Genomic DNA, 23,529 nt, shown 5'->3' with positions numbered 1-23,529 from the left:
GACCCCCAACTTAGTGGTGAGTTAGGAATGTACTTCCTACTGTTGCCATCTAAATATCGTAGTCAGGATCAGATATTGTGTTAGATCCTACTGCAATAAACACGTCCTCCCTGAATATAAACAACGGTTCCATGGGAGAAAGTCTCCGGAGAGCAGTAGCTTCTTTTTTCCCCCATCTCGTCTCTTGTGTTCAGGCCTGTAGGATCTCTCAGAGGCTGGCCTAGAGAGGATGCTTCACAAGCATTAGATAACACAGCCCATTACAAGCCATCAAGACTTTCCAGGCCAAGTGCACATCAGCCAGGAAGCCAGTGTACACTGGGATGTGAACGGGGAGAGAGATGACACCTAACATATCTTTTCCAGAGTGAAGTGCCTGGTGCCCCTCGAAACCCCTGGAAGTGGACTGTGGAACACATTGTCTATAAAGCTTTCCGCTCACACCTTCTGCCTCCTAAGCATTTCACAGAAGATGGAAACATCCTACAGCTTGCCAACCTGCCCGATCTATACAAAGTCTTTGAGAGGTGTTAAATACGGCCGTTTATGGACTCTGGGGTGTGCTGTTCTTCCTTTGTATCCTCATGCTGGTAGATCTTAAGGCTGAAGACTCATGTGTGCCTTCTAACTAGTAGCACTCTTTCATGCATGGTGGGTTGATTATAAATAAATTGTCAGGATGTGTCCTAACCTTATCTCTTATTTAATTTCATTACACTTGAAATTTTTCTACATCAATTTTTACCTAGTGTATACCTGATTGTATTGAAGAATCCCAAAAGTAGTTTGAAAGCTCTCTGGGCATCTGATAAGAATTCTAAAAAGGCCTTGAAGATTTCATAGATCATGCCCTGATTTGACACTTTCTGTATTCTGCTAAATTTCTAATATCAGGTGATATATATTATGTTGGTTCAGGTGCCTTTTAAAAGAGATCCTAAACATATGAGAGACTGACACTGACTCTGGAGAAAGCTGAACTGATAATCTGTTAGTACCTTCAATAACCAAAGCAAATTAATTAATTCTTAATGAAATAACTTGAGAAGAAAATAGTCCTTATCCAGTCTATAACTGGTATGCGTTTTTAAGTTAGCCCACTTTGTTAATGGCTATGAATACTATCAGCTTAAGATAAAAGTTCTAAGTGTTCTTGTTTGAAGGATGATGTAAAAATAAGAACTTAAACTATGAGCTGCCTTGATATTAGCCTGCTTTAACAGAAATGTGCAGTGAGCACAGGGAGGAAGAAGTGAGTTCCATGAGCCCAGGAGGGGCACAGGCTGAGTGACCATGGGTACAGAGGAAGCTGGGTTTTGAAGACCTCAAGAGCTGGACCACACAGTGTGTTGGTTCCAGCTGTGGGATTCTAGGATAAATCTGCATTTCAGAACATGCCCTCCCCCACCCCCCACAGCTGTTGCTACTACTAGAAAGAAAATTTATAGGAAATCATCTCAGTTCAGGAGATTGGTTCCCGTATTTTAAAAACAAAGGGCTAATTAAAGAAGGGAATAATTATTAGATATTTTATTCACATTTGAGTTAATTTTATTAATCTAGTTTCAAGTCTAATTTTATCTTATGTGGCTTTGATTCATCAGACCTTCCCTAATATTTGTTCTGTGTAAACACACTGAAGATACAATAATTATTTCCATAAAACCACAGTGATTCTGAGAGCAAAAGCAAATCACAAAATCCTGCAAAGGAGCTACACTCAACGATAAAAACCTCTTGGACTGGGTAGCTTTAAGGATGAAACTCAAGTTCTTAAAGGAAAAAGTTCTCTATTCCAGATTATTTTTCCTTAAGAAAGAGAGAAAAGAGGAGGGGCAAGATAGGAGGGGAGTGAGTACCATGACCTGTTTTAAATGCTCCTCTAACAAAAATGAATGTGTCAGTAGTCAACCGTGATCAGCAACAGGGTGTTTAATAGACTCTTCAGGCAGACTGCCCATCTGCCTGCCCTGCCCCTCCCTCCCCTCTCGGGCTTGTCTGAGGTTTTATTCCACAAATAAGCAGCAGATGAAATACTTTACAAGATACAGCACAGCTGATGTGAAGACTAAGGACCCTACTCTTCCTTTAAGAGTATTAGGCCTTGGACTTCCCCTGCCCCATGCAATAAAGCAAGTTTTATATACACTCCTCATAGCTTTTTCTAACATTTTCTTATATAAATTTAAATATTTTACAAAAAAAGGCTTTTTCCTCCAAACATACAAATTTGAGTGACACATGTATTCCCCACCTGTGAACTTGTTTCTTCACTAAAATATAAATGCTATCTGATATTAAGGATAAGTGTCTTTTGACCACTGGAGATCACTGAAGTCTGAATTGCACCGTGGAGAAGGCACTTGTGTTTTTCTGAGGTCTCCAGCAAGTATCTCAGTGAGCACTCAGAGAATCGCTGTCCTCCGGAACCTGTGCCAAGGCCTGCAAGCACCCAGTCACTGAGGCAGCTGGGGAAACGTGGTGAGTAAACCTGATTCTAAAGTTATGGAAATAAAAAAACAGCATGGACCAGTTCTTAGTCTAGACTCAAACTACAAACAAAATCCAAAGTGTTCATTCATGAAGGTGCAAACCTGTTTCATTCTCTCATAAATTACAAAATGCAAAGGTGGCTGTTTCAATGACACAGCTCCAACAGTACTGAAAGGGGTTTGTGTTGATGGACAAAACTCAGTCCCACTGGGTGGGGCCCCAAGGAGCAACCCCCAGATAGAAGGGCAGCCTCCCTACTGCTGAGCCAGAAGCGCTGTCCTGTTGGCCTTCATCTTCTCCAGCCGCTTGGCCAGGTGGCTGTTGGTCATCTCCATCTCCTCAATCTTGTCCAGTGCTGTTCGTAACTGCAGACAGGAAGAACTCAGTCACTTCATGTGGTCAGAAGTAAAACCCAGTACTACATTTCAGCTTTCTGGGAGATGGAAGCACTGCTAATTATGATGGCCTTGCATAGGCTCCCACAGCCTAAATTTTTTTCAGTCAGCTAGAGGTGTTAAACAGTGATGCTGAGCATTAATCACAGAAAGGACATACAAAAGCTGGAGAAAAACAAAAATAAAAACTATCCTTTTTTCTTATTATCTAACTGGCCAAAAAAAGTAAATGGCAGTCACTCTGCAGGTCAAAAACCAACAGAGAAGAGTAAGGGACTCACTGCTGTTTCCTAGATTGGACCCAGGATTACATTCCTTATACAGCAAAACAGTTATTTCCAAAGGGTTTTCTCTTTCTAGGAACGTATTCCAAGCATGTTAAAGCGAGTACCTCTCGTTGCAGTTTCCTCTTTTCTGCTTTCAGCTCATCTTCGACCTTCTCAGCGTTCTCCGCGGCAGTTTTGTATCTCAGTACCTGTCCCTCCAGCCGGCTAATCTGTAAATATGAAACAGAGGCCTCTGCTACTGGGCGCTGGGAGCCACCACTGCTTTGCAGTCAAGAAGGAGATACAGTGTCATTACAAATTCTAAGTAATCTAACACTAACAAGTCCCCTCAGGGTGAGCCATAGGTCCTCTCAGAACTCAACGGCTATGGATAAATCAAGAACTGTCCCACAGAGGATTACAGCTGCACAGTCATTACGGGGCCAATTTCCCGCAGGTTTTATGATGAACATACTGTTTAATTGCCAAAGTCACATTGCAGGAGGAGACTCACTGAATAGAAAACTTTTTAGACTTTTTGAAATGTACAATAAGGGATTTGGTTATAAAGTATGATCTTGAATTCCTTTGAAATATCTACAGAAATAGAACTATAGCTAAACTTTTCTACATTTTTACAGAAAACAGAAGGCTAAGGTGCCCTGCCAGGAGTTCTCTGCTGGCTTTTCCACTTTTTCCTTATAGACCTTCCAGAGATCCAACTGCAAGGGCAGCCCAAAGAAACCCAGACACTCAGAGTGGGCCACTTAGATGCAGGAAGCGAATGTATTTTAAGGGAATTTAAATCTCTTGGTAACATATAGAAGAAGTACTTACGCTTTGCTCCAAGGTGGTTATATCCTGTTCTGCTTTTGAAAGCTTAAATTTGTATTCACTAATTTGTCTATTGGCATCTCCTAGAACAGAAGAGAATGATGAATCACCTCTCAGAGGTAAAGGTGTGACCCATCAGGCAGTGACACCCTCTGCAGCCCAGGAGAGGACTGTGTAGTCTAAAAGGACAGGACATAAGTGCACACAGGGCAACCACAGCATCTCTGGCAGCCCAGGCACTGGAACATGAAAGTAGCACTTGTGTTGCAACAGCATCCCTTAGATCCTGAGTCAGAGAAAATTCACTCTTCACCCCATGATGTGTGTAGGTGAGCTCTGAGTAAGGAGCCCCGTCAGTGCAGCAGTGGCCCCTCTGCCAACCTCATCTGCAGCGCTATGTCCCAGGCAGCCTCCATGCCCGTGGGACTGAGCCCTCCAGTTTCCCTGAACTCAGCCTTGAACCTTCCCACCTCCCAGCTTTCCTGCTAATCTCCCACACCTCAAGCACCCTTTTCTCCCCACCTCTGATTTAAGTCTTAACCAACCTTCAAGGTCGTGCTCAATTTCCACCTCCTTCATGACTCTCCTTAGTTAACTAACTTCTTCCCTTGTTGCATTTTATTTGCATTTTCTTTTATGACATTTATCGTACTTTCTTAATATTACATTATGTATGTAAGGAGGGGGGCCCAGCCTTAGCCTTCTTGAATATACCTTTGTATCTAGCTAAGTGCTTTTCACATAGTGTATGCTTAATAAATATTTGCTGAAATAAATGCTTTTCAATAAGATGTGATATGGGTAGAGCTATAAATCATTAGCCATACATCTGACCTAAGAAGCAAATCATATAAAATGAAAAGTTTAGAAATGACGGGGGAGAAAAATTCCCTCCAGCAATCCAAATTTAACAAAAACCTGAAATGCTTTTAGGATAGGAATCATAATGCTTGCAGGAAAAAAACCAAATTAACCTACCTAAGAACTTTGCTGCTTTTCCATATAACTAAGGTTACAACTACCTACATAATCTTCAATGCAAGAGGTTTTTCAATGCAAGAGATAACTGATAGTTACTCTCACCCTAAAAGTAATGAGGTTGTATAACCCTCTCCCCAAAAGCCACCTCTGGGAGTGAAAGAACAATTCCTATTCCTCGGCTCTAAAATGAAGCTTCAGGATCTTGTTTTTTAATTCTTAACTCCAGCAACTTATTATCAGAATGTGCTGCTTCCTTCTCTCTCTCCAAACCACCCATTGCTTCTTGTTTTCAAAAGTGTAAGTCCGTGGTCTCAGCCATTTCCTGCATGTTTTGAAACTGCATTCCAAAACACCATGCTTAACAGCCAAGGTGCTGGCCAGACCCGAGAGTCACCGGGGTTCCTTGCCTGGCCTCTGGGGCAGCGGAGCTGCCTGCTCTTGTCTTTACTAGTCAGGCCCAGCCTTCCCCCAGTCCTGTTCAGCTCACCTCAGTCTCCAGCCCCACCTTGGGTACTTTTCCTCCCTCCACAAATGCCAGCTCTGTAACACCTATCTGCTGCAGGAAGCATTCACCCATGAATGCATGCCCATTCCCTCTCAATAGGATTCCATTTGAATTTGCTGCTTTAGGCCAATCTCTTTCAAATCAATCCCCTGACCCCTCTCTGACTGTTGACGGCCATTGTCCTGGTTCAGCTCATGACAGCCTCCTAACTGGTCAGCCTGCTTCTTGTCATGCATCTGTCTTCATTTACCCTCCACACCAAAATGGTATTTCTAGAAGAAAATATGTACCAGGAAGTGTCACAAGGGTTCCGATACCCAATAGAGAAAATGATACTAACCTCAAAAGATAGTATTAATAAGTAAGTCTTAATAAGCCTTAATCCGAGAAGTCTTTTCTGTTTAGCCTAAATCAGAATATTTAGATGAAAAGGTCATGGAATAACCAATATTTAAAATAAGTTATCAGAAAAGCCATTATTCCACATTAGAAAAGTAAAAGTCTCCCCATCCGTGAATTATACATTGACAATATATGAATGCCTGCTGAAACCTCCCTACCATGGGAATTACTGTGAATACAGTAGACATTTTAAAATAAGAGGGGTCAAAAGCAGAGAGAGAGAAAAAGTAGAATAATTTAGGTAAACCAAATAGGCTTACTTTGTGGCCTTGTTTTAAATGCCATCTAATAAAGATTAATTTGAGTTAAGAATATTTCTGGGAAAATTCTGAAACTGCTCAACATTAGCGTGAGTTAGTGCCAAATATCCCTCCAATTATCCAAGATAAATTCCACAGAAAAAAAACATAATTAGCAAGGTGCTGTATGGGAGCTTAAAGATGACACAAGGATTTAGAAAAAGACAATGTCAGGATGTCATTATTTGCAAAATGTTCCTAGAAATCACTTTGCCCACAAGGGTGAAGACCACTACCTCTTAATCCGCTCATCACCCCCTGAAGCATGCAGGCTAGTCAGAAGCCTCTGTCTGCTCCATTACTGACCAGGACTGCTTTTCTGGACTGGTTAGGACTAACCAATCTTGGTAACATAGCTTCTCCTAGGAAATGTGAATTACAAAACCAGCGGCCTGCCTGCAATCGCACTCCTGAGACAGCCTACACACAGATCGGGACTGGCCTGTCTCCCAGCACTTACTCTGCATTTCGATGAACTGCAAGTCCGAGCCGTTCTGCAGCCCTGCCACGTCACCCACTGTGCTGTCACTCCTGGAGCACTTCTGCCGCTCTTCCTCTAACTGCAGCTTCAGTTTTCTAATCTGAAGGGAAATTAAGGTTCCTCAGCAAGATCCAGTCTCTCAAACGAAACAAATGCTTGGCCCAACGGCCACATCACAGAACAAGGCAGATCCTCATCAGCCACAAATCATTCACTCAAAAACTATTTTCCTGAGTGCCTACTATGCAAGACACACTGTTCAAGGTGCTAGAGATAAGCTATGAACAAATATCAAAAGGAGCAAGCTCCAGAACCAGGTGTCCCAATAAAAATAGCCATAGGTGCTTATTTGTGTAGCTTTGTGGCAAAGCACATCTTTTGGGTATTTTTTTGTTACTTTTATTAAAAACAAAATTGCATGGGCAATTAGATGTTTTTTGTTTAGTTTTAGAGTTAGGTTAAATATTCTTATTTTAAAAAGTTTCCAGGGGCCGGTCTGGTGGTATAGCAGTTAAGTTCACACACTCCACTTCGGTGGCTTGGGGTTTGCCAGTTTGGATCCTGGATGCGGACCTCTGCCCCGCTTATCAAGCCATGCTGTGGCAGGCATCCCACATATAAAACAGAGGAAGATGGGTATGAATGTTAGCTCACGGCCAATCTTCCTCAGCAAAAAAGAGGAGGATTGGCGGCAGATGTTAGCTCAGGGCTAACCTTCCTCAAAAAAGAAAAGAAAAGAAAAGTTTCTGTATACAGAAATAATTGGACATATATTTTTCAGGTTGGCCAAATAGTTTATTTTATCCAAAATAAAGGACATTCAAAGCAGCTTATTCATAATAGTCCAAAACTGGAAACAATCCAAATCTCCATCAACAGGAGGATAAACAATTATGGTACATCTATACAGTGAAATTACTACTCAGCAAAAAAGGGGAAAGTACTACTGATATATGCAACAGCATGGTTGAATCTCAAAATAAATATGCTGCATGAAATATGCTAGACAAAAGAAGAGTACATACTGTATAATCCCAATTATATAAAACTCCAGAAAATGCACTACAACTATAAACTATAGACTATAGTGACAAAAAGCAGATCAGTGGTTGCCTGGAGAGGGAGATGGGGAAGGCACAAGAAGGAAAGTTTGCAAAGGGACATAGAAACTTCGGGGAGTTATGACTATTTTCACCATCTTGACTGTGGTGATGGTTTCATAGGTATTGATGAGTTGAACTGTCTCTCCCCAAAATTTGTATGTTGAAGTCCTAACCCCCAGGATGTCAGAATGTGACCTTATTTGGAAATTAAGTCATTGCAGATACAATTAGTTGAGTTGAGGTCATACTGGAATAGGGTGGGCCCCTAATCAGATATGACTGGTGTCCTTATACAAAGAATGCCATACGAAGAGACAGACACATACAGAGGGAAAATGATGTGAAGACAGAGAATGCTATTTACAGGCTAAGAAACACCAAAGACCGCCAGCAAACCACCAGAAGCTAGAAAAGCAGCATGGAACAGCTTTCTCTTCACAGCCCTCAGAAGGAACCAACAGTGCTGACACTTCATCTTGGACTTCTCACCTCCAGAACTGTGAGACAACAGATTTCTGTTCTAAGCCACCCAGTTACGGTAATTTGTCTCGGCAGCCCTGGGAAACTAACAGAGGTAGGCACATTGGTGCATTTTAAGTATGTGCAGCTTACTCTACACCAATTGTACCCTAATAAAGCTGGGGTTTTTTAGTTTACAAAATGAAGAAACTGAAAAGTAAAAGGGCTAGGAAAAAACAAGGCCCAGCTGGAGACAGGAGTCTCCATATATGGAAAACAAGGATATTAGGTGAACAGATGTGTACTGAATGCGGAGGCATCTGGTCCACCCTCAGTTCCAAGAATGCAGACAGCCAGGCCTGTTCCCTCTGTCAGAAGGCTGGAGGATATCTCTCTTTAGAACTCTCTGACTAGCCTAAAATAGAAGACCAACATTCCCACACTGAAGTTCCCAACAAAACACTTGGCCACATCAGTCGTCACAAAAACTTGGACAAGCCTCACCCATATGCTCAGAGCTGCCCATCAGTGTTTTAGTACCCTACTTTTAAACTGAAGATGGAATAAATATACATAAAAGAGCATCTCGAAGGAAATAAACCATGCAGACAGATAAAAACATCAGAAAACAAACCAACCAGCCTATCAATATCCTCTGAGATAAGTGAAATTACCTCCATCCTTGAAATGACTGCAGAAATAGAAACTCAATAAAAGAATGAGAAGATAAAGTTGAGAAAATCTTTTAGAAAGCAGAGCCCGTGGCTGAGTGGTGAAGTTCGCACATTCCACTTTGGCAGCCCAGGGTTTCGCCAGTTCGGATCCTGGGTGCATACCTAGCACTGCTCATCAGGCCATGCTGAGGCAGCATCCCACACAGCAGAATTAGAAGGACCTACAACTAAAATATACAACTATGTACTGGGGGGCTTTGGGGAGAAGAAGAAGAAGAAGGAAAAAGATTGGCAACAGATGTTAACTCAGGGCCAATCTTTTAAAAAACAAAAAAGCAAGCAAGCAGAGCAAGAGATGAAAAGAGGGAACAATAGGAGAGAAACAATAAGAAAGCTGAGCATCAGTCCTGAGGTCTAATGTCCTCCTCCATCAGAAATCAGTCACGTTTCCTCAAATGCCTACATAATCTCATCACCAGAGATCCAGGAAGCACCACAACTCAGAGCAAGTCTACTCCTCCCCTACACAGGGCCCACCTCTGGGACTGAGACCAAGCCTCCCCATGCCTCCTTTGTCCTCCAGCATCAAGGATCAAGGGAGAGTCTGCATGCTCAGAGCCCCAGGCACCTTCCCCAACTGTCCTCAACTCCATCAACAGGGGTCAAAGGGAAGACTTGGCACTAGGACCAAGTGTGCCACTCCCCCAAGGGGGAAAGGGCAAGGGCTGCACTAGGACTAAAGCCATGCTTCTCAGACAACTCTGCTCTTTCAACACACAGAGTCGCCATTACTATCTGCCTGGGGTGAACCAGGTAATCTGACTATCCTCGTCATTTCCTGTTTGTGTCCATCTCGGAAAGGGTCATCCCTCCCCTCCTGCATTCTTCTCCAAAAGGCTCTGTACAGCCCCTACTGTCTTCATCTCCGAAACTTTCCCAAAGCCTGAAACTCTTCCACTATCCCCTCTAGATTACCATTCTGGAATCAGCAGAACCCCCTCCATCCTCAGTCTCTTCTCTGAGCATTCCCTTTACCTCGCTGCTCTAACAGAAACCTGCTCTCCCCTGACAAGCCAGCTTCCGCTGCAGCTCTCTAGAGTACTGGCTGTTTTTCTCCCATAGCCCTCCTACCACTGAGCCTGAAAATGAAATCGGTGTCCTCTTGCTTTCCTCACTGTTGCCCAGCTACTCTCCTTCTATCTTCCCTAAAATTCCCAGTTCCTAATCTCATCTCTTCAAATTACATATACTAACTACCCCTCTCCATTGCCGTTATTCCATTTTTTTCTTCAGCATTTTAGCTCCTAACTTCGTACTCCCTCAAGACTATTCCTGTCTTAATTCTTGGCAATTTCAAAATACATCTAGGTAGAGGATTTCTCCTACAACTGATGCCAGTTTCTGGAACACCTCCTCTCCAAGGATCTTGCCATCTATCCCTTCTTGCCCTCATGCATTCAGTCCCATAGTCATACACTTTATCTCATCATAAGATAGCTGCAATCCCTACATAATTCAGTTCCATGTATTTTCTCTCCACTATTCCTTATCTTTCCAGCTCATTCTCTCTGGACCCCAACTCCAAAAATCCTTCATCCCTACTTGGCACCTCTAATCCACTGTTTCCATCTTCTTTCCAGTGTGCCTTGATGTTTTCCTGGATGTCCTCTGAAACCTCCTTATGTAGTTTGATCTCCAGGTCCATCATTATCATCACTTCCTTGCACACACCCTCACCTCCTCAGCTCTGTTATACATGCCTGGTAAAAATCTAGCTCTCTACCCATTCCACGCCTGCACCTGTGCAGCTAAATGTGGCTGGAAAAATGCATACAATAAATGCATTCACACAAACCTCTAACATACCATGTTAGTTACTTATTACTTACACTTATTATTATCTGGTCTCCCCTTACGAGAATGTAAGGTCCACTAGGGCAGGGATTTTTTTTTTAACTGATTTGTTCACTGAAACATTCCAAGTGCCTAGAATAGTGCCTGTTAAATAGCAGTGGAATCTCATTCAACATTTGAATGAATGAATAGGAGTTCCAAAAAGAGATAACACAGAAAATGAAAAAGGAGAAAATCAACAACAAAATCATTCAAGAAATTTTCCCAGAACTGAAGGATAAGAATTCTGAGAACTGACAGGGGCCCATACCATGCATGAAAACTCCAAACCACATCACTCTGAAATTTCAGAACACTAGGGAGAAACAGAGTATGATACAAGCTTCCAGAGAGGGAGGACAAGATCGGAAATCAAAAAGGTCTTGAAATTCTCCACAGCCACACTGGAAGCCAGAAGACAATGAAGCAATTTATTTAAAAAAAAGAAGGAAAATGACTGCAACTCAGAATTCTATACCCAGTCAAACTGTTAACCAAGAGGGTAAAATGAAGACATTTTTAGGCCTGCAAAATTAAGAAAAATTTACAGCCCACATACCTTTTTCTCAGGAAGTTACTGGGGGATGTACCAAAATAAGAGAATGGATAAGAAGGAGGAGGGCATAAGACATTACAAAAAGGGAATCCCACCTGAACCATGGGCAGAAAAAACTCTGAATGATAATGAAGGGCGGTCACATCTCTGTACTGAGGCAGCAAGCCATTAAGCTCAGAATGGGATGAGTGAGATGCTCCAAGAATCAAAAAAATGGAACTGAGAGCATACTTGATGCATTTGAAAACACTTACAGTGGATTTAAACTACTGCTGGAGAGTCTGCAGCTAAATTAATGACAATGACATAGAAAATCAAGCAAATGAAAAGAAAAACCATAATATAACCTTAGGGGAAATAAGGAGTTGTAAGGAGATGAAAGGCAATCCTAGAATGCTACGTGGCTCCATTGTGAGTAGTCTTTACAGAGTCCTAATAACATAAACAGACTGGAATTATACTTCCTTTAGTAGGAGGATGTGGGCATGGGAAGTACACGTGTGTGTGTGGTAGGGACAAGGGACGAAGGAAAGCTAAATCCCCATCTTCCATAAAAGGATGTGAATAGAGAATGCGTGAAAGAGAACAAGAAGCAACATAAGCACATTATACAGAAATGTACAAGGACAGTACACACCAAAAGAATCAGCTAACAGAACCAAATAGGAATGGCCAGGGGTAAGGGTGGAGGAGGCAGGACAGGGCAGGGAACTTCCGTCTTCATAACAAGCTTTGGAGAACTGTTTGACTCCTTAAACTATGTGTCCTACAATTTCTTTAAAAGAATAGGAAACAACAAAGAGGCAAAATATGAAATATCTTTTTATCCTTCAAAACTTACTTGAGTATTGATGTTTGAAACAGGCACATTTCTGTCTAGTATACGTTTTAGTTTGCTAACATTTTAGCATGTGATTTAATCAGTTACAGTTAACATTACCTTCCAACGAGAAGAATGCCTTTACCTGTGATAGTAGCTCTTCCTTTTCTCCAGCAAGTTTTCGTAGCCTTACATCTAAAACAAATGAAAAAGGCTGTAAACTAAATTTGTAATGATGCAGTATGTAAACAATTAAAAGTAATTCTTCGAATTCATACACAGTAAACATTATCTAATAGACAACTTACAGCTCTGAATATCAAAAGACATGAAGGCTTTAATGGTGTTAAGGAAAAGTACTTAATCATTCAACACATATTTATCAGGACACTAAATACAACATTTGCTCCCAAGAGCAGTGATTTTCCATTTAAAGAGACAGTGAAATACAAAGATCATTTCCTTGTCTCAAAAATTTGCAGGCTTTTACCAGTAGACAGACAACTCAAAAGCCAAGGGTGCTCCCCCAGGCTTAAGCCCTTAGCAGGAGAAAACAAAATATGGGAGAGAAGACAGGGATAAGAGTGGGACTGAGAGGGGAAGCTGGAGCAAAGAAAAGGGGAACACAATGCTGGAAGAGGCAAAGGTCCACAAGAGCTGGCGTGGGGAGGGAAGGGGACCAAGTCTAAGACGTGGGCTGTCAAGAGCTCATCTGAGGCTTGGTAGCAGGATCACTAAGGCTCACTCCTGGCCCATGATGAGGGCTGCTCCTTCCCAAGCATGCCTTAAAATAGGCCCCCTGGACTGAGGGGGTACCCATACACAAGTAAACAAAGCAGCTGACGCCAAGCCAGTGCTCCCCACAACCAACCAGGGTAACAGCCAAATCTAAGTTCTGGTTTCTTCAGCACCTTCCAAACAGGCTGAGGAAACACTCTGAGCTGCCCACAGCCCTACACTCATTCCGTTCTGCAGAGCAGCTCTCTCACTCGCCTAGCGGGCATCTTCTGCTTTATCAAAGTGCTCTACAATTAGATTTCTGGAATTCTGTACATTAGAGAATGTGCTTACTAACTTTTAAAGTTTTTCGGCTTCCTCCCCCTTAGAGTATATCCCACTCCTCTAGGAAACCTACATATATGAAAACAAGATAAAAAAGAAAAAGGATCCTTTTTTAATAAGTACAAGTGAGTTGATGATACCATACCTATCTGTGCTATTCTTCTTCTCTAGAATAGGACTCTTAGTGGAAGTAATGGATGGGCATCTGTGTGGTTTCCTGAGAGAGGTGTCATTAGATTCTCAAAGGGTTAAATTTAAGAGGCTTAGACTTTAAGAGGTTCAGAAGCCCTGTTCTGGAAATAACATTCCTCTGATATCTTCTTGGCCGTCTGTTTCTTGCCTTAAGAAATGCAGTAGCAAAGAGCTACAGAACCCTGGGATAAGTAGCAGAACATAAAACCAGATGCTCCAGGAAGAAGAAACTTAAAACATACTTGGGAAGTTCTCTACCAGCCCACTGGTTCCTTGGGACAGGTGTGCTGGATTATCTCTTTGAAGAAGGTTTGTATTTAAGTGAAAAAGCAATGTGCTATATTTAAGTGAAAAAGCAAGACGTACACACCCACAGTGCTTCCATCCAGGGGGCTGATAGCTACACTTACTGCCTTACAATGACCCAGATGCTTGTTTTCCAAGGTCAAGGATGTCTGAAGACAATGTGCCCAGATTTCTTCCTGTTAAAGATCTAGATAGGATTCAGACAGCCCTTGTGTTGTTTTTGTTTTCCAAGATGTGATATAAACAAGCTGGAAGTCCAACAGGACATTAATGCAAGTCAACACAGCAACCAGTATCTTACCTAGTGGCCCTTCTCCTGCTGACTCCAAGACCTGAGCAGCTTCCTGAGACACAACAGTGATGGCTCCAACCACTGGTTCATGATTGACATCACCATTGGGAGTGCCATCGGGGATTATAACTAAGCCATGTTTCTGTGAGAAAGAGAAAAACCCACCATCACAAAAGATGGCCCACATGGAAGCAATATGCTCTGTGAGGTGACTCTGTGACAATATATGTTTGCCACAGGTAAAACCTGGTGAAACTAGTCACATGGAATTTAGTTCTGTAGAAGAAATGACTTAAACCTACCAAATCTGGATTGAAGAAGAAACACTGTGGTTTTATTCAGGCTAGAAGAGATGACACGACGAAAAGTAAGGAAGAACACCGCAGTGAGGGACTTGAGCTCCAGGCTAATGCTAACATACCTCTCCTGTCTTCTCTGTCTCCTTCAGGTCAGCCAGCTCCTCTCTGAGAGCATCTCGCTCACTCCTAAGGCAGGCAATGTATTCTTTCTGTTTCTCTAGGGCCTGGTTTTAGACAAGGTAGCAAGGGAAAGAATAGCAAAGAAAAAGAGCAAGTGAAAGGTAGCAGAGAAGTACCTAATTCAAATAAACAAAGATAAAGGCATAAAAGGCAAAGAAGCAGTTAACAGCTTGGAAACAAGCAGTTAGGTATGGGAGAAATACAAAGTTATATGGACAGACATCACAAGAGAGTTTTAATAGAAACTTGTTAATGGTGCATAAATTCGGCAAAACAGGCTTATCAAATCAGGCAGGAAAACAAATCTTTATTTTCCAGTCAATGAAAACAAACAGGAAAAGGAAGATGAAGACAGCTATAACATTAAAATAGTTTTTCTTACTGACCCTCTTAGTACATTTTCATTTGGTGAATCAAAAAAAACATTTCACGTTTAACTAAAATATTCAAGAATATCCTTGACTTTTTAAAAAATAAAACAAAATGGTTCTGGAAGAAAAATAACCAGTATACATACGGTATTTTAATTAAATATTAGGTACAATGATTATTCTCCAAGCAGTGTAGCAAATATTCCTCAAATACCACTTAATTAAAAACTCCAAAGTTCTTAATCTCCAAAGTGATTCTCAAGGACCTATTTTGTTAATTTAATTAAATACAATTAAGTTATTTGGTTTTCCGGTATTCCTTCAAAATGTGAAACATAAAAATAAAACACTGACAAAATAAATACAGCCCACCTATGTAGGATGGCAGAATATGCACTTAGGAATCAGACTTTTCAGTCCTGGCACTTATTAACTTATCTATGCCTCAGTTTCCTCATCCAAAAAACAGAAAGGATAACAGCAGCACCCACCCATCCATGGCATAGGTGTAAAGCAGTACTCAGCGTAAAGCACTGCCTGCAGTGCCTAAGTCACCAGGGAAGGCTCAGGAAAAGCAGCTGGTGTCTCCTTGTGTATTTTCTCTCCGTTGCCTGAATCTCAAAACTGTCAGAGCTGAGGAGGGCAGTGCGGAAGCAGGAACACATTTTGGTCATCGGTGACAAATCAAATCTACTCTACGTAATAAAGTAACCCAGACTTCAAAACACACCCAGGTTTAGCAGTCTATGCAGGGACCTGACAGCTGGGCTGTTTGAAATAGCCTTTCTCTACACATTTGTTCATATATTTAATGTTTCCTGCCAGCATTCCCATTAATCCAAAAAGTTAAACTACATCAGGTAACTTTCCTCTTGGTTTATTGGGTTTACAAGTGGACTAACTGATGGCTGAGTAGTTGGACAATTTTTTCTATCATTATAATCCCATTCTGCAACCAAACTGGGAAATAAGTAAATAAGGGAAGACAGCAACTACCATTGTGTAGCTCCAACTATGTGGCACGCACTGTTGTACGTATATAATTTCACTCTTATATATTATATTTATATATATAATTTCTCCCTCATCTACTCTGTATTTGTCTTATCCCCATTTCACAGATGAGAAAATTGAGGCTCAGAGAGGTTATATTGTTTTCCCCAAAGTCACAGTAAGTGGCAAAGCCAGAAAATGAATTCAGTAACTTTTGGTTCCAAAGCCCTTGCATACTTCTTCTCTATCACAGTCCCATGAAGGGCACAGCTACGTTCCCTGATTGTCATCTCAAATGCTGCTAGAAAAGTAGTCCATTAGGCAAGTTCTACTCCTTACTTACTTAAACTGCAACATCAATATCTAACTTCCTTTCAACAATTTACATTCACACTATGTGATGTGTCTTGAGTCTGCCTGTAAATTAATAATTTGAGTTTCTAGCATCATAAGGCATCTACTCTAACACTTCAAGCTAATATTAACACTCCCTTACATTAATAAAAAATGTAACATTAGGACAACAAAGCACAAGCATTACTTTCCCATCTGTTGACAGTCACTTTAATCTCTGTTGGGTTAGATATTTTTGGTTATTGGTATCTGCGTGCATAGTTATGCCATGCATCACCACATATAACTGGGTTAGTGATCACTGTCACAACATGCTCTAGATAAACACCACCACTGAATATAAAAGATCTCTTAGGAACAGACCAACTTGAAACTAGGAACCTAGCAAATGCTAGCACGTGCCATCTGCTTCTCTTCCACATTTTATAGTGTGGATTTTATCTTTACTTTTGGACTTTTTAACTTCATCTTCCCATAATTATGGGTGGGAAAATAAAATACATCCTGTAAGTTCTTCCATTTCACCACAAAATTTGCAGACTACTGAAATACCTTATAATTGGACCAAATGCATTCACGCTGGATCTGAAATCCTTTGTATTACCTAACCATATAACCACTACCCTTGTGTTTACATTCAATAATAGCTCGAACAGATTTTTTTTTTAGGGTAAAAAATACATGCTTGTGGAGATCTAAATCATTCTTTACCCCTGACCTAACCTCAAATTCTAGTGTTAAGAAGCCTGAAAGATGATGTATAACAGGCTGAACTTTCGGGCAACAGGTTAATTCTCTGTATAATTGCACAGGAGTACAAATATCTTTAGTCAGAATGGGAGTGAGTCTTATGCTGGGCCACAGAGATATATACAAGTCTTTTGTTTACACTGATTCCACACATGGCACCTGGCACTTGGAAGTGTCTTGGAGCTAGGGGCACAACCACTAGGATCGATGAAGAAAGAACTAAAGAAAACAACTTTAACATGAGAATAATGGTCGTGTTCCGTTATCAAGGTACTAAAGTTAAATCTTAAAAATGAAGCTAGAGACAAGTGACGCATAGGTAGTCAGTGACAATACTGAAAACGTGTCTTTTAAATGTTATGGGAAGACTAGCTCACATGCATCCGGATGGCTACTATCAAAACACCAGAAAACAAGTTCTGGTAAGGACTGGAAACCCTGGTAGAGAAACCTCTGGTGGAGAAGTTGGAACCCTTATGCAGTAGTGGTGGGAATGTAAAATGGTACAGCTGCTATGGAACACAGTATGGCTGTTCCTCAAAAAATTAAAAATAGAATTGCCGTATTGAGCAGCAATTCCACTCCTGGGTATATACCCAAAGGAAATGAAAGCAGAGTCACAGAGATATTTGCAAACTCATGTTCACAGCATCATTATTCACAAGAGCCAAAAGGTGGAAGCAAACTAAGTGTCCATCAACAGATGAATGGATAAATAAAATGTGGTACATACATATGATGAATATTATTCACTCTAAAAAAGGAAGGACATTCTGACACATGCTACAACGTGGATGAACCTTGAGGATATATGTTAAGTGAAATAAGCCAGTCACAAAAGGACAAATACTACATGCTTCCACTTATATGAGGTCCCTAGAATAGCCAAATTCATAGAGACCGAAAGTAGAATGGTGGTTGCCAAGGGCTGGGGGGAGGAGGAACTGGGTAGTTGTTTGACGGGTACAGAGTTTCAGTCAGTTCTGCAAGATGGAAGAGTTCTGTGGATAGATGGTGGTGACGGTAGCACGATAATGCGAATGTACTTAGTACCACTAAACTCTACACTTAAAAATGCTTAAAATGGTAAATTTTATGTTTCTGTATTTTACCACAATTTAAAAAATATATATATTTTTAAAGATTTTATTTTTTACTTTTTTCTCCCCAAAGCCCCCCAGTACATAGTTGTATATTCTTTGTTGTGGGTCCTTCTAGTTGTGGCATGTGGGACGCTGCCTCAGCGTGGTTTAATGAGCAGTGCCATGTCCGCACCCAGGATTCGAACCAACGAAACACTGGGCCGCCTGCAGCGGAGCACGCGAACTTAACTACTCGGCCACGGGGCCAGCCCCTTAAAAAATATTTTTGAAAGTCAGAGGAGGGATGAACTACTGACACATGCAACAACTTGGGTGAATCTCAAGAGAACAATGCTGAGTGAAAAAAACATAATTCCAAAAGGTTATATATTGTATGATTCTGTTTATATAACATTCTTATAATGGCAAAACTATAGAAATGGACAACAGATTACTGGTTACCAGGGCTTGGGACGGGCTAAGGGAGGTAGCAGACATGGCTATAAAAGGGCCACAGGAAAGATCCCTCATGGTGGTGAAAATGTTCTATATCTTGACTATATCAAGGTCAATATCCTGATACTGCACTACAGTTTTGCAAGATGTTACATTTGGGGAAAACTGGATAAAGGGCATACAGAATCTCTGTATTATTTCTTACATTTGCATGTGGATCTACAATTACCTCAAAAAATTTTTTTCATGTTTAACTGTTTAAAAAGCCAAAGGAACACATTATTATATATCACATAGAAAGAAGATACCCTCTTATTCATTCAATAATGCCAAGAAAGTTAAAAATTCAAATAATTTATATCTTAACTATCAGTACTTCTTTTTGGAAGAAAAAAAGTTTTGTTTTGTTTTGAATAGCTATTTTATTGGACTGAGAGATTTGGGGTTTTTCTATAACTGGTCCAAAATAATCAGTTTTAAATACTAAGATAATTATACAAAATAAAAATCGTAGACCTGCAGATCTGTGCTAAAGAAAATTATGTAAGGTCCTATAAGAAGCCCATTCTAGATAGTGACCAGATTTTAACTAAAATTACAAATTTCGTTTCATACCCTACTTTGTGCCATAAATTTTTTCATGTCTCATTTTAAATTCCCCGAGGAAAAATTTAAATAAAATCAGTAGTTCACAATCAATTTCAAAACTCTTAACAGAGTCGTTCATTTATACCCTAGAAGGCTCTTCTAGCTTTGGGCAGAATTTTAGAAACTTGGTATTTAAGTATCAGAAACTCCAAAAGGTAGTTTTATTTCTTTAACACTTTTGGTTTACCAAACTCTTAAGAAATAATTTTGTTCCCCATGTATTTATTAATAAGAGAATAGGGTCCTTGGAGCCATGAAAAGAACTGGATATCAGAACACCTCTAACAATGGTGGTATGATCCAGAGGGACTCACATCCAGGCATGTCTATCACAGGTGCTTTGAGGTGTCTGCCAACTTTCCCGTACCCTCTCTAATCTCAAGCAGAACAAGACTTTCTCGCTATGTCGTTAGGCCAAGGGTTTCCTTCTCTCTGTTTCCTCCAACATAGCCCTTCCTTGACAAAGTAAGCTTCTGGCAGCTATGGCTGTGTGGTTCCCATACTGCAGAACAGAGAGCTCATGCCATGAGATGTTATGTGGCTGCCAGTCAAAGGCCACACGGGACAAACTGATGGGAATTTTTTCAGCCTCCTATGTACCTGGAATCTACCTAAAGGGCTTAGCAAAAAAGCACTGAACTCTTTCCTTATCTGGGCCCTTGCTTTGGGGAGTTATGGGGTTATAATTAGAGAAGACATCACAGTTTGGCAGCTCTAGCAAATCTTACATTCCTATCCACTTCCGTAATTAAACTGATTTTAATCTCTTCCTATTTTATTCACCAAGGATTTATGGGATGCTAATAACTTTTCCCCACTCCCCCTCCTTATCTTCTTGTTTCTTATCCAAATTCTTGCAATATAAGGATATCAAGTTACCCACAGCATTTGAATTAAATGCCTGTGGCTGCTTCTCAATAAGAATCCTAGGGGAATAAAGAAAACTTCCTTAGAAAGTTCCTCCTTGTAGGTTTCACAAGACCAGAGACAGCTAGGAAGGAGAATTCTTTCCAGGCATCGTATCAAGTTTTCCCATGGAAGTTTCTTTGTCTTCTGTTTATTCATATTTCACTCTGTATAAATGCTCAAAAATAATTAAAAGGACAGACTTTTAGGAATCTCTAAGTTAAATTATATTGGTCTATTCCTTAACAATGAGCTTCGGACTAAAGCCCAATTTCATCTCATACCCTAATGTTTTTATCTTTCCAAAGAAGTGTCTCCTGGAGGTCAAACACCTCTTTTGTCATGGTGTCTATTTTCTCCTGCATACGTTGATTCTCCTGCAGAGGAAGAGGGGAAGAGAAGTAATAAAAGAGCAGAAAGGAAAAAAAAGGAAGGGGTTGGAGGGAGGAAAACAGCAAAAATAAAGCTAATAAACTTAACAAAAGGGAGGAAAGTCTGTGATGAACAGGAAAAGCAAGAGTTGCTTGCTAAATGGAAAGATGATATCCAGTGTCTTGGAGACATGCCTCTCATTGGCTTGCCACTATAAAAGTAAGAAGGGACTAGGAATAACTGTTCTAACCGCAGCTATGTGGCAGCAAGCCAGTTAGCGTTTCCGTGTACACAGGGCTCCATATGTGTACTCTTCCTTTGATAAGTGCTTTTTTCCAAACATGGAACAACTTACATGTCTAAGAGGGAAATTCAGATTTGCTTATAAACAAATGATTCTTATAGAGAAGAAGTAGTAGTTTTGAACTTAATTTTTTTAAGCAGAACTAAAAAAATACAAGAGGGACGTATCTTGGCTTAATCCTTTTTAATTTCTGTCAGCAGAATCTATGATAGCAAGATGATCATAAATTATGAATGAACAGTCACATCAGTTTTTGAAAAACCAGAATTTAACATTTACCAATTCTCAAACAACTCTTCTGATTAGGCAGTGATGCTCAATTTACACCTTTATATTTAACAGATTTTCTTCATGCATTATTGGTAAATTATCATCTCCTACTTTTCCTACTCACACATTTTTTAGCTACTTTACCATGTGATTCTCAATTCTAGACCAAAAGCATTATTTTGTCATATTCAAGGTTTTTCATCTAAAAGATGCTAATTCTAAACATAAAAAACACCTAAAACTAAGATTTTTCAAGTTTGTACACCCAGCACCCTAGGCTTTTAAAAAACCACAGTGACAAATGATAGAAATCAAGCATTACAATTTCTCTTAAATGCAAACATCAAATTAAAAACTAGAACACTTAACCAATTCTAACTTAAGCTATTGAATCTGAGAAGTAGCTCCCAAAGCAGTTTTATTATTCTTTGGAAATCATAAAAGGGGAAAAGTATATATCTTAATTAGAAAAGAAATGACAACTGGCTGGCATATTGACACACAAAAACACAAAAAGGACAAAAAGGGAGAGGACCTCACATTATTTTTAAATACCAGCAGGATACAGAATTTGGATAATATGCTTCTCACTATATATGGAAAAATTAAGGCAACTAACTTCACACGTAATCTGCTATTTTCAAAGGGTTATGTGCTTCTGTATTTAGAAATCACAAATTCTACCTGCTTCCCACAGGCTACGCTCAATTTTATTATTCTCAAGAATGATGAGAAGTAACAAAAATCCAAAAATAGAAAAACAGTCATTTCTTCTATTAAATGGTTTTAAAAGTTATTTACAGGGACAGAGATTGAGGCTGGTCTGTGAGGGAAGAGAAAAAGAGTGGGAGGAAAAAGGGGGAGGGGTGCAGATCTGACCAATGGATGTGGATGAGTATGAGCAAGGTTAAGTGAGGCATCTCCCAGGGATCATTAAGAGCTGTCTTCCTGATATTCCTCGCATGTCATCAACACTAAATTAACATTAGATGCTCTTGATAACCACACCAAGGTAGGGGAAAGGATCCCTTCACAACAAATTTAACTCCATACTTTAAAAAAACAACCACCTCAAGAGGAAAAACCACATTTAAAGAGAAAGAGAGATGCACGCAGGGTTGTAGGCACAAAAGGATAATAAATGCTTTCAAAGATTTCTTCAGTAGATCACACTGCTTCCCATTCCTAAGATGCTGCCACACTGTGGCACTCAGACTTCTGCCACCAGCAGAAACCTGAACCTCAGCATTGGTCAACTTTCACCTTTTTGTATATAAGGTGTCTTGACAATTTCTTCTTTTCATTTAGCCATCTCAGAAATGTATCTATCTGAGTGAAGCTCAAACTTCTTACTCCTCAGGAATCACATCCCCAAAAGATAGCATTCAGCAAATTGCAAAGAATAACGGTACTCTGTAATTTTTCCTTTTGCCCATTTCCTCAGATATCTTTAGGACAGAATGTGCTTAGGAACAAAACAATTACAAAAGCTTCTGCTATTAAAAGGGGGAATATTTATAGGGTTCACAGTACTAATTTTTTAAGCGTGCTTTCATGTTTCATGTCTGTAAAATTTTAGGGTACAGCCAAATGTGAAGAGACAAATAAACTCTTTGTGGTATTTTAATTCTTTCCTCCTAACACACACCCCCTCATCCCATTCAATGCATTTTTTCAAAATTAAGTATTTCCACAGTTCAGCCACATACCTCAATAAGCTCATCTCTTTGTCGAATGCCTTCTTTAAGTTCATCCATCTTATGTTGCAGCACACTACACATATGTTTCTGCCTTTCTAACTCCTGTTATTAAACAAATGATATGGTTTACACAGACCATGGCACATGACAAACTGGAACATCTACAATATAATAATACAGAAGCTAAGTATGACCTCCAGATACACACCTGGGATGCCAAAGCATAGTAACAAAAATTCTGTATTCTATGGAAAAGTTCGGAAAATTTAAATTTTTCATCTCAGAGGATTATATATCTAGAAAACCCAAATTTATCAATGGCAAAATTACTCTGAAAAACGAGATGACTTAGTAAAGTAACAGGTTATAAAAACAACATACAAAATTCAATAATCTTCATAGATACAAAGAAAATCTGAGAAGATATAATAAAGTATCAAAAAATAAAATTAAAAAAATATATACATGTAAACTTATAAGATATCCAAAATCTATATGAGGAAAATTATATAAAATATTCCTGGAACACAGACAAGTAGAACTGAACAAATACCACCTTCTTGGATAAAAAGACTCAACATCATAAAAACATCAGTTCTTCCCTAAACTAATCAGTACATTTAATCCAATCCAAATAAAAATACAATCAGGTTTTTTTCTTATCAGAGCAAGACAAGTTGATTGTAAAGTTTATTGGGAAGAAAAACATGAGAAAAAATAGCCAGAAAAAAAAGTACTGATAAGGAAGAAAGCTAGCCTTACTAGATATTAAAACATATTATAAGGCCTATATAATTAAAAGAGTGTTGTAGTGGCACATGAATACAGACC

At 39.9% G+C, this 23,529-nt stretch overlaps 2 protein-coding genes across 12 annotated transcripts in view; one reads left to right on the top strand and one right to left on the bottom strand.

Moving 5' to 3' along the window:
* The window catches only part of MLH1 (mutL homolog 1), a 42,060-nt gene extending 39,863 nt beyond the window's left edge, over positions 1–2,197 (top strand). For all 3 annotated transcript variants that reach the window (XM_046670960.1, XM_046670949.1, XM_046670969.1), the window contains exon 19: positions 367–2,197. In XM_046670960.1, coding sequence (XP_046526916.1) covers positions 367–534 — 168 coding nt within the window. In that variant the 3' untranslated portion in view covers positions 535–2,197. The remainder of the gene's footprint in view (positions 1–366) is intronic.
* A 384-nt stretch (positions 2,198–2,581) lies between these two features.
* The window catches only part of LRRFIP2 (LRR binding FLII interacting protein 2), a 108,064-nt gene continuing 87,116 nt past the window's right edge, over positions 2,582–23,529 (bottom strand). For 8 of the 9 annotated variants that reach the window (XM_046671030.1, XM_046671064.1, XM_046671016.1 and 5 more), the window contains 9 exons: positions 22,708–22,800; positions 20,337–20,429; positions 14,435–14,536; positions 14,023–14,155; positions 12,307–12,356; positions 6,636–6,756; positions 3,992–4,071; positions 3,280–3,384; positions 2,582–2,858 (listed from right to left, as the gene is read on the bottom strand). In XM_046671030.1, coding sequence (XP_046526986.1) covers positions 2,748–2,858; positions 3,280–3,384; positions 3,992–4,071; positions 6,636–6,756; positions 12,307–12,356; positions 14,023–14,155; positions 14,435–14,536; positions 20,337–20,429; positions 22,708–22,800 — 888 coding nt within the window. In that variant the 3' untranslated portion in view covers positions 2,582–2,747. The remainder of the gene's footprint in view (positions 2,859–3,279; positions 3,385–3,991; positions 4,072–6,635; positions 6,757–12,306; positions 12,357–14,022; positions 14,156–14,434; positions 14,537–20,336; positions 20,430–22,707; positions 22,801–23,529) is intronic. The other variant, XM_046671057.1, reaches the window with a different exon arrangement.

This window comes from Equus quagga, chromosome 1 (genome assembly GCF_021613505.1).
Source record: "Equus quagga isolate Etosha38 chromosome 1, UCLA_HA_Equagga_1.0, whole genome shotgun sequence".
Lineage (NCBI taxonomy): Eukaryota > Metazoa > Chordata > Mammalia > Perissodactyla > Equidae > Equus > Equus quagga.
Note: the sequence above shows the minus strand (reverse complement) of the source record. Positions and strands in the feature narration are given on the sequence as shown.